Source organism: Felis catus, chromosome D4, assembly GCF_018350175.1.
Source record: "Felis catus isolate Fca126 chromosome D4, F.catus_Fca126_mat1.0, whole genome shotgun sequence".
NCBI classification, from domain to species: domain Eukaryota; kingdom Metazoa; phylum Chordata; class Mammalia; order Carnivora; family Felidae; genus Felis; species Felis catus.
The window spans coordinates 86,797,457-86,808,461 of NC_058380.1; the positions used below are offsets into that span (position 1 = coordinate 86,797,457).

General features: G+C 50.6%; 1 protein-coding gene across 2 annotated transcripts; it reads left to right on the top strand.

The window, feature by feature from the left end:
* Positions 1-50: 50 nt before the first annotated feature.
* On the top strand, positions 51-11,005 carry COQ4 (coenzyme Q4). 2 transcript variants are annotated; one of them, XM_003995932.6, is made up of 7 exons: positions 65-361; positions 455-586; positions 1,987-2,083; positions 2,603-2,705; positions 7,804-7,933; positions 8,447-8,540; positions 9,057-11,005. In XM_003995932.6, exons 1-7 carry the CDS (start codon positions 292-294, stop codon positions 9,226-9,228), a joined length of 798 nt encoding a protein of 265 aa, XP_003995981.2. In that variant the 5' UTR covers positions 65-291; the 3' UTR covers positions 9,229-11,005. The 2 variants fall into 2 exon arrangements, with proteins under 2 accessions (XP_019672178.2, XP_003995981.2); XM_019816619.3 differs by lacking the exons at positions 7,804-7,933; positions 8,447-8,540; positions 9,057-11,005 and adding an exon at positions 3,585-3,961 and having other exon boundaries at positions 51-361.

Consider the following 11,005-nt stretch of genomic DNA (forward strand, 5'->3'; position numbering starts at 1 on the left):
TATTGGCCTCGGGGAAAACGAGCAGTGGGGAGGGAAGTAGGGGCCGGCGCTGAAGTCCATGCCAGCGGGGCTCACGTGGGAAAGTTTTCTGGGAGTGAGGCGACATGGGGAGAGTTTTGCTTTAGTGGACGTAGGTAGTGGACAGGCCGTCTGAGTTTTCTTCGGATACTTAGCGATAGGACCCTTTGCTGGCCGTACTACGATTTTTCCCCTCCAAACGCCCTTCAGAGCGCTCCGCGCCCGGAAAGGCTTGCGGCTTCCACCCGGCCCTGCTCGCGGGTGCCCGCTGCCATGGCGACCCTGCTGCGAGCTGCCCTGCGCCCTCTCCGCCCGCCCCCCGGGCACCGGGGGCCGGCTGCAGGTAAGTGGCGGAGGCGAGAGGGAGGCCTGGGGCGCCCGGCTCCTCTGACCGCGGCGCTTTTTTTTTTTTTTTTTTTTTTTTTTTTGCCTGTAGACGTGCTGCTCCGAGGCGTGCGCCATGGCGCCGGCCAGCTCTACCCTGAGCACATCCCCACCTCCCCGCTGCAGAAGGTTCTGCTGGCCGCGGGCTCGGCCGGAATGGCCCTCTACGACCCGTACCGCCACGGTAAGGAAGCCTGGACAGGTGCCGACCTCTCTCTACCCGTCTCCTAGGGGGTAACTGGAGAATAAACTAGGCCGGGGTACCCAAACCTGGCTGCACCCCATCATCACCCGCAAGGTTCACAAAAATGCAGATGCCCGGGTCCCACCCTGACCTCAGTCTGGACCGGCCAAGCCTGGGGAAGGGAAGGGAAGGGAGGGGAGAGAAGGGCCTGCGTTTTTAAATAAACTACTTCCCGGAAGATTCAGTTATCCAGCCACATTGAGAACCTCTCCACTAAATAGATGATTTGTTTGTTATAATAACATGCGTCAAATTGTAACAGCCCACTAAAAATTAAACTTTATGAGGTCAGAGACCATGACTGCCCTATTCCACTGTATCAGCAGCATTTTTTAAGTAATCTCTATGCCTAACATGGGACTCGAACTCATGACCCAGAGATCAAGAATCATACCTCAACGGGCTGAGCCACCCAGGCACCCCTCAGCAGTATTTTAGATTGTGCCTTGACACAACAAATGCCCAGTGTTTGCTGGATGTAAACATATTGGGGTTCTACAGTACTTTTATCCTCCCTCTCAGGATTCTTAGTATTCTGGAAAGTACTATTACTCCTACTAATAAAAATGATAATGCTGGGGCACCTGGGTGGCTCAGTCGGTTGAGTGTCTGACTTCGGCTCAGGTCGTGATTGCACGGTCCATGAGTTTGAGCCCCGCGTCGGGCTCTGTACTGATGGCTCAGAGCCTGGAGCCTGCTTCAGATTCTGTGTCTCCCTCTCTCTGCCCCTCCCCCCCCCCCCCCCGCACTCTGTCTCCCCCCCCCCCTCTCTCTCTCTCTCTCTTTCTGTCAAAAATAAACATTAAAAAAAAAATTTTTTTTTTAAATGATGATGCTAACTGCTCACCAAGCTTTTATTCTGGTTGTTTACTGCAGTAAGTAAGTGTTCTATGTACACGGTGTTCTTGATTTTTCACGTTAACCCTATAAGAAAGGTATTCTCCACATTTCATAAATTAGGACCCTGAGGCTTGGAAGCAGTTTGCACAAGTTAACCTAAATAGTGAGATTGCAGCTGAACCCAAACCTAGCACTCTGATGTCAAAGCTTGGCATGATATTCTGTTGTAATAATGGGCGTAAAAGTGATTTGTAAACTCTTTAGAGCACTGTGCTAACCAGAGCCTTCTCAACCCATTAGATTGGTAACAATGGTAATAATTATAGGTACATGTATTTTGCACTTACTGTGTGCAAGGAGATTTGCTAAATATTTAACAAATCCTTGTACCTAAGAGATAGATTGTATTTCAGTTTATTCTGTAGGAGACAGGCTCAGATCAGGTCTGGTAACTTACCTAAGATCATGTCCTACATTTGTCCCCATTTCTTTTCTTTTAGACATGGTCGCGGTTCTAGGGGAGACCACAGGACTCCGTGCCCTGAAGGTCCTCAGGGACCAAATGAAGAGGGATCCAGAGGGTGCCCAGATCCTACAGTAGGTCCCAACTCTGCTTGGGGGATTGAGGAAATTCTCTGGGGATCCTGATCTCTCTGAGGTCACATTGTGTTCCTCTGGGGAGGTCTTCTTGATGCACTGGCCATGGATGTCTGCCCAGGCTGGGCACTGCCCAACTCCATGGGCGCCATTCACATAACACTGTGATGACCCGTGGGTAGTGCAGTGTAGTGGCCTCAGCCCAGTTCCAGCCACAGAGCCCTCTGCCTTCCCTAAGCTCTCCTAACAGGCTAGCTATAACCCCCCAGCCCTGCAGTGCCCTTTGTGAGTACCCTGATTACATCTGAGACATGCCCCCGAGATTGTGCCCCTATAAGCAGAGACTGTGGCCTTAGCTTGTCATAATCTCCTCGGCACCTGCCATCGTCCTGCAGTAGGATTTGTGGCCCCATTGTTGCTCTCTGCCCTTTCACTTCTCACACCCTTGCTCTAACTGGATCTCTCACCTGCCTTTGCTGATGCGCTTCTAATACCTAAGTCCTGCCTTCTGCCTTGCAGGGAGCGTCCGCGGATCTTACTGTCCACCCTTGACCTGGACAAGCTCCGTAGTCTGCCTGAGGGCTCACTTGGCCAAGAGTATCTCCGTTTCCTAGATGTGAATGTGAGTTTCCAGCTTCTGTGCATTTGACAATCACCAGGAAGGGCAGAGAAGGGCATGGGAGTGACATCCTGAGGAAGAAGGAGTCCTGAGTGGCCACCACGGGCAGGTGTGCTTTTTGTCCCTTGTGCCAAGGCTTTGTCATTTTCTATGGGACAGGCAAATGGGCCAGGAACTCCAAGGGATAATACTGGCCAGTATTTAGTAGTGTCTTACTAAAACAAAACAAAACCAAACTCTCTTATTGAATGTCAGGTGCCAGGCTCATACCTGGTCTTGCTGAACCCTCCCAGCAGCCTAGTCAGGTATGTCCTATTATTATCCCCTTTAATAGATGAAGAAACTGAGACTCAGAGCACTTAAGCAACTTGATGATTTCATATAGCCGGTATAAATGGAGGCAGTATTCATACTTAGATCACATCTTTTTTTTTTTTTTTTTTTTTTAACATTTTAAGTAATCTCTACACCCATTGTGGGGCTCAAACTCACAACCCTGAGATCAAAAGTCACATGCTCTACCAACTGAACCATCCAGGCATTCCCAGATCATGCTCTCAACTGCTGTACTGTGTCCCCCCAGTTCTAGAGATAGGGTATGACAAGTCGTGACACACTCTGCCCCAGGCAAGGAGGAAAGGAGCTGGTGGGGAGAGTCCCAGCTACTGAGGAACTCACTCATTTGTTCAGAACCTGCCCTGTGCCATCCATGGTTACGGGTGCTGGAGATATAATGGTGAACTAAACAAAGTCCTGCTCTTGAGATACCAATATTCTGGTTTGGAGAAGAAAACAGTAAAGCAATAAGAGAAAAAAAAATGTGTAAAAATTCAGGTCAAATAGTTATTGACTACTTAGAATGTCCAATACTGTTCTCAGTAGTTGAGACACAGAGAGCGGAACTGGCAAAGAGCCTGCTGTTGTGGACCTTCCATTCTCGCAGATGGTGAGAACAACAGTCAGCATGATGGAGGACGACGAGGCAGGGTCGGAGGCCCATGTCTGATGGGGAGGTCACAGGAGGCCCCTCTGAGGAGACTCGGAAGAGGAGGAGGAGCAGAGGGCCTGGCAAGTGCAAGGCCCTGTGTATTTCAGGACAGGAAAACTGACCAAGGCGGCCACATAGGAGTCGGGGGGGGCAGCCAGTGGGTGACAGGTCAGACCCTGCCAGCCATGGAAAGAAGTCTGTATTTTATAATGGGAGCAATGGGAAGACATGGAGGGTTTCAACTAGGGTAGTAACATGACCTGATTTGTTATTTTTTTTTAATGTTTATCTTGAGAGCACGAGAGCGAGTGGGGGAGGGGTGGGGAGAGAGGGAGAGAGAGAATCCCAACGTGGGGCTCGATCCCACAAACCGTGAGATCACAACCTGAGCCAAAACCAAGAGACTAATGCTCAACCAACTGAGCCACCTAGGTGCTCCATGGCCTGATTTATAAAAGGGCCTTAGGATACAGCTAGGCCTCCTTCCCTGTCTCAACCCCTCCCTCCCAAAATACACACATCCCATAAAAGCACTCTGTCAAATGGCCCTCTGGGTTGCTCTAGAACTAGGCTTCGGAACCTTGGCACTACGGACTTTTGGGCCCACTTAATTCTTTGTAGGGGCTGCCCTGTGCATTTGTAGGGGCTGCCCTGTGCATTCGAGGATGTTGAACAGCCTCCCTGGCCTCTACGCGTAGATGCCAGTAGCACCCCATTAAGTTATGACAACCACCAGTGTCTCCAGACGTTGCAAATATCCCCTGGTGGACAGTTGAGAACCTACTACTCTAGAAGATCATCGTCCCTGAGAAAATAATCTGCTCCCCGTACTCTCCTGACACTTGCCCCTGCCCCATTTTCTACCATCTGCTCAGATTTCACCAGGAAGCAAGTTCTTTCGTCAGTGGGAAACCCACCAGGGTAGCCTTCCCCAGGTGCCACCCAGGGAGGGACTGCCTTTCATCTTGTTGCTGTGGAGGGGATGGGACTGCCAGGGCCTCCCTGGGCACCCTGCCCAGTCTCAGCCCTAGTTGTGATAACAGCCCTAGAGATTGTGACACTTGTAGAGCACGGACACCAGCAGCCCACGGAATGAGAAGGAATACCTTTGTCCCAGCAGAGATTTATATCAAAGTTCAAGGTGAGGCTACCCTCCCTGAGGCTGACATTGGTAGAGGGTATGGTCATCTTGTGGTGTCAAGATTTTGAGCATGGGCGCTGGAGTTAAGAGTAGCCTAAGTTAGGATCATACCTCTCTTCCCAGCTTTATGGCCCTGAGCAAATCATTTGTCCTCTCTGAACCTCATATCACTTATCTAAGGTAAGGGAACCTAATGTTTAATTGCCAGGGCACTCAACATGGTTTATAAATAATGGATGTTAAGGCTACTGGTTTTGGAATCCAACAGACTTTGTTCCAGCCACTTGATTAGCTGTGTAATCTTCGGGAAGTTACTTAACTTCTCTGAGCCCATTTTTCTTATCTGTCTCTGAGGCTCATAACAATATCTACCGCCAGATGATCATGAGGGTGCAGTGTGATGATATATGTAAAGGACTTCATACAGTGCTGACACATAGTAGATACTTGATAAATATAGTTGTTGTCACCGTGATCGCCTTCAGCTTCACACGGCATGTAGAAGAAATTAGGAGGGGGACCTGGGTGGCTCAGTTGGTTAAGTATCCAACTTCAGCTCAGGTCATGATCTTGCAGCTCGTGAGTTCAGGCCCCACACTGGGCTCACTGCTGTCAGCGCAGAGCCCGCTTCGGATCCTGTCCCTCTCTCTGCCCCTCCTCCTCTTGCACTCTAAAAAATAAGTAAAACATTAAAAAAAGAAGAAGAAGGGGGGCACCTGGGTGGTTCAGTCAGTTAAGCGGCTGACTTCGGCTCAGGCCGTGATCTCATGGTTCGTGAGTTCAAGCCCCGTGTCAGGGCTGTGCTGACAGCTCAGAGCCTGGAGCCTGCTTTGGATTCTGTGTCTCCCTCTCTCTCTGCCCTACCCCTGCTTGAGCTCTGTCTCTCAAAAATGAATAAACATTAAAAAAAAAATTAAAAAAAAAAAAAAAGAAGAAGAAGAAGAAGAGATTAGGACCCGGGACCCAATGAGGTCACAGATGCGGACCAAGGCACTCAGCCAGCAACCCCAAAAGCAACGAAGACATCAAATCCTTTGGCCTCTGGACAGGCTGACACCATGCTTTGAGGACAGGAACACCACACTGTTCTCGTTCTGCATGGGTGCTGCTGAGGACTGAGGAGGTGAGTGGGTAAGAAGAGGACAGTTGTCATCCCTACCTGGAGTCAGAAAGTTGCCTGGAGCTGGCCTTTTACTCACGTATTCGTGAGACGTTTATTCACCCAGGCCCTGGCGATACAACAGCGAGCAAATCAGCCGGTAGCCCTCTGCAGCTGAAAGGCTGCTACCCCACCGTTCACAGAAAGAGACCGCAAGCCAATAGGAGGCTTTAAACTTGCTGTTAGCCACTTCAGTAAAAGCAGAAAGAAACAAGTGGAGTAACTTTAATAGCATATTACCGTATATTTAGCCTAATGGACCTAAAATATTATTTCAGCATGTAATCAATATTTCTAAATTACTGAGATTTTACATTGCTCTCTTCATGCCAAGTCTTCAAAACTCAGTGTGTATTTTATACGCACTACAGCACATTTCAAGGCTTGGTGGCCACATGTGGTAAGTGGCTGCTGTACTGGAAAGTCCAGGTTTAGAAGAAGGGCAGACTCACTACGTCACAATGCAAGATACAGGATGCTGCAAGAGACCGTAACGTGGACCTGATCGGTCAAAGGTCATAGACAGCCTCCCTGCAGCAGGAACACGTAAGGCAAGTCATAAAGGACAGATAGAAATTGTCAAGGTGAAACTGAGGGTTTAGGGGGAGAGTACCCTAGGCTGGGAGCAGCTTATGCGAAGGATCAGGGCCAGGACACCTGGCTGGTTCAGTCAGCAGAGTGTGCAATTCTTGATCTCAGGGTTGTAAATTCAAGCCCCGTATTGGGTATAGAGATTACTTGAAAAAATAAAACCTTTTTTTTTAAAACAGGATCAGGGGTCTTAGAAGCTTCTTCTTTTCCTATTTTATTTCTAATTGTGGTTTAAACCTAACATAAGGTGAAATAACATGAGAGTTGCTATCTCAGGGGAGCCTGGCTGGCCCAGTCAGAAGAACATGTGATTCTTGATCTCAGGGTCAGGAGTTCAGGCCCCATGTTGGGGGTAGAATTTACTTAAAAAAACAAAACAAAACAAAACAAAAAAAAAGGCGCCTGGGTGGCTCAGGTAGTTGAGCTTCCAAGTTCGGCTCAGGTCATGATATCACGATCTGTGAGTTTGAGCCCCGTGTCGGTCTCTGTGCTGACAGCTTAGAGCCTGGAGCCTGCTTCGGATTCTGTGTCTCCCTCTCTCTCTGACCCTCCCCCGTTCATGCTCTGTTTCTCTGTGTCTCAAAAATAAAACATTAAAAAAAAAAAAAAAAAGTTGTCATCTTAACCATTTCTAAGTGGAGAGTTAGTAGCGTTAAATATATTCGCGTTGTTGTGAAACCTCCAGGACTTTTACCTGGAACTCTATCCGCTTAAACAACTACCACTTCCTCCTACCCCATGAAGCTTCTTTGCCATAAATTCCAACAGGCTGAGACATTCTGTGTGAGTTGGGGTAGGCCATGGGGGTGTCAGTGCCACTATATCCCCTGCCTGCAGACTCCCCTGTTGGCAGGTATGGACAGAAACTGTCCTCAGAGGGAGCGCTTGGGTGGCTCGGTCGGTTAAGCATCTAACTTCGGCTCAGGTCATGATCTCACAGTTCGTGAGTTCGAGCCCCGCATCGGGCTCTATGCTGACAGCTCAGAGCCTGGAGACTCTTTTAGATTCTGTGTCTCCCTCTCTCTCCCTGCCCCTTCCTGGCTCGCACTCAAAAGTAAATAAACGTTTAAAAAAAAAAATTATTTATTTTAAGAAAAGAAACAGTCCTCAGATTTTTGGTGGGTATGAATTTGGTGGGAGTGGCTCACAGTCAAAGAGAGGTTGGCCAGTTAGGCCTTGGGGACAGTTGGGAAGAGATACAGGGGAGGGTCATTGTTGTCAGAGGGTCTCCCCAGACACCCGAGCACCCACCCGATTCGTGGACGATGAGGAACTAGCATATGTGATCCAACGGTACCGGGAGGTACACGACATGCTCCACACCCTGCTGGGGATGCCCACCAACATGCTGGGTGAGTGCTCCCCCCCAGTTGCCTTGAGAGTGGCGATGGGCGGGGTGGGGGGGAGTGAGGTGGGAGGTTCCAGCCAGCCTGGCCACCTGGGTCTGTCACCCACCAGTTAGCCAGCTCAGTGCCTCGTTTTCCTGCTTTCTGAACGTCTTGGGCGTGTGTGTGAACCACTGCCTGTACGATTCCTAAGCTGACCCGGGCTCCCTGCTCTGAAACCCTCTGCAACTCCCTGAGGCCTGGAGGAACCACCCTGGACTTCTCACCCTGGCTTTTAGAGTCCTCTGCACGCTGACCCCAAGCTTCCTTTCCAGCCCTTATCTTCTTCCGCTCTTCCCCAGGCCCTTTCCTGCACCCAGGCCAAGCGCTCCAAAGCCCAGTGGGAACCAGGACTGGGCACAGCTAACCTGGTAGAGATTAAAGAGGAGCCAGTGCTTTGCTCCGCTCCGCCACGAGCACCATGGCCTCTCCTCCTGGGCCCTTCTCACCTCCCACCCCATTCCTCGCCCTGCCCCCCAGGGGAGATCGTGGTGAAGTGGTTTGAGGCTGTCCAGACCGGCCTGCCCATGTGCATCCTGGGTGCTCTCTTTGGACCGATCCGACTCCATACCCAGTAAGTTCTCAAGTGGCAAGGGGTTGGGGGAGAACTCAGAGGAGCCAGGGCTCCAGGAAATGGGACAAGCCCCAGAGTTCTCTAGGAAGCCAGGGTAGAAGGAACGGGGCAAAAAGGTGAAACCGGTCTGGCATAGGATCTCCAAGGCAACGAATGAAGTTTGGATGTTTCACAGGACTCTCTAGGGGCTTTGGGGCCAGGCCTCAGTGTTGGGTCAGAGCAATGGACTTGCGAGGGTGGGGCTGGTGGGAAGGAGTGGCAAATCCAGGGTTAGTTTCCGGAGTTAGGTAGCCCCTGATTTAAATCTGGGCTTCAGCATATTCAAAATATGTAGCTTTGGGCACAAGATTTTGCCTCACTGACTTTCTGTTTCCTCATCTGCTAATGAAGATAATAACTACCTTCTTTTCAAGGTGTTTGTGAGGGTTAACTGAGAAAATGTGCATCAGCTTCTGGGCACATAGTGTGCCTGGCCCTGGGGATCTTATGTCTTCTTTTTCCTCTGCTGCCCCACAGGGGCCTGCGGGTGCTGGTTTCGGAACTGATCCCGTGGGCAGTTCAGAATGGGCGCAGAGCCCCATGTGTCTTCAACCTGTACTACGAGCGGCGCTGGGAGCAGCCCCTGAGGGCTCTACGGGAGGAGCTGGGCATCACAGACCCCCCGATGCTTGTCAGGGCTCTGGCCTAGGCCCTGAGGTACTGCCCACCCTCAACCCCTGGGGGCAGAAGACTCTTTTGCCATACCTTTGCTCCTTTTCTTTGAACACTGACCCTTGGACATCATTTGTCATAATTTGTTACAACCGCTGCTGAGTGGCTTGAGGGCCACCCAGGAGGGAGCCAGGAGTTGCCCAAAGAGAACCATGTGTGAGTGGGAATCAGTCATCCAGGCTGGTGGGGGCGGGATGTCTCAGGTCCACTGCCCCTGTTCTGGACTGCTCTTTGCCATCCAGGGTTTTTTGAGGGCCAGGCTGGATTTGCTCCAGCAGTGAGGACTATACCCAGGTACAAAGGCCTGAAAAGGAGCAGGTGAGTCTGCTGTCTGAATAAAGCCCGCCATCAGGCCAACTATCTACCTCTTCCTCTAGCAGCCTTGGGCCTTTGAGCACCAAGGGCAGCCATTCCCTTCAGCCTGAACTTCAGCTACTTGTCCTGTTTCCTTTGGTCTAAAGTCAGACAGACTGGGACTCAGATTCCCAATTCCTCCATCATTTTCCGGCAGAGGAACTTGGCCCCCCCGTCAGCCCATTTCGTCATCAGTAAAAGGGGAATGAAAACAGCACCCACTTCCTAGGGTCACTGTGGGGATTTCGTGAAGTGACACTCAGAAGAGGGCTTCAGAGAAAGGGCCCGGGGACAGAAGGCAATTATCCTCATTGTGGTCACAGGTGAGGAGGCAGCTCTGAGGCTGCTGATTCATTTTGGAATGGCACCCAGACATTTTCCCTGGGTCAGGGCCAAGGAGTTGGGGACAGGCAGGTTGAAAGGATCACCGGAAGAGTGAGTGACCCTGTCTTGGCTTTTAGAACGAGAAACACTGAGAGTTTTGGGGAGTCAGCTCCCCTTTGTGTGGATAGGACAACCAAGGCCCAGGGATGGGCAAGGAATTGCCCGAAATAACTAGAACACAGGCCACGTGTCCTCCTTGGTTGGGTTTCCTATGCCTCAGTTTCCCTATTGGTAATAAGGGTTACAGTTTATTTACAGCTGTACTCTGTGCGTTAGCAATTGAGATGCATTATTGCACTGATGCCTCCCAACAACCCAAAGAGAAAGGCCATACTATTGCTTGCATTTCACTAATGAGGCAGTAGGAGCAGAGCTGGGTCTGGAACCACGGGCCTCTCCAAAACCGGCCCCACATTGCCACACCAGCGCCTCAGCCTTCCTTGTGCCGACTGAGTCCCAGTCCAGGGCTCCCGCTGATAGAGCTGGGAGGCTGGAGGCCTACCTCGGAACAGTGGCCTCTTCCAAGAGGGAAGCCTTGTCCAGAGCTCTTTGAATTTCTGCAGAAAGAGGAGAGGATTAGGGTGAGCTTTCTATATCTAATCCTTCTTTGCAGCTTAGGCCATCTTTCCAGACCCAGCATGGTTCCATGGCTTTCCAGGGTCCAGGCACCCCTTACCCCCAGGTCAGTAAAAGTCAACAGTGCCAAGTTAGGGGGAGAAAGGCCTGACTCACAGATGGCCTTCTCTGCCCAGCTGGGGAGTTCACCTGCTCCAGCCACCTGGTGCCTGAATGGCCCTGGGCCTTTACGGCATTCAAGAGATGGGCACTGGCTGTCACAATTAGCTGGGAATGAAGTCTGGTCTCCAGATCTTAGGGTGGCACCAACTCACGATTGGAAATAAGTTATACACTGGCAACAGCTACCACTTACTGAGTTCTTACCACAGCCCATAAGGCTCTGCCAACATCTACCTAGAAACTTCCACTCTTCATCTCAATAAACTATGTTGGCCTTC

Bases quoted from the DNA above. Each gene is read 5' to 3' on its own strand.
- COQ4 (XM_003995932.6), top strand. From the start codon at position 292: ATGGCGACCCTGCTGCGAGCTGCCCTGCGCCCTCTCCGCCCGCCCCCC. The intron at 587-1,986 runs GTAAGGAAGCCT...CTTTTCTTTTAG, and splicing joins CTACGACCCGTACCGCCACG to ACATGGTCGCGGTTCTAGGG. The intron at 2,706-7,803 runs GTGAGTTTCCAG...CATTGTTGTCAG, and splicing joins TCCGTTTCCTAGATGTGAAT to AGGGTCTCCCCAGACACCCG.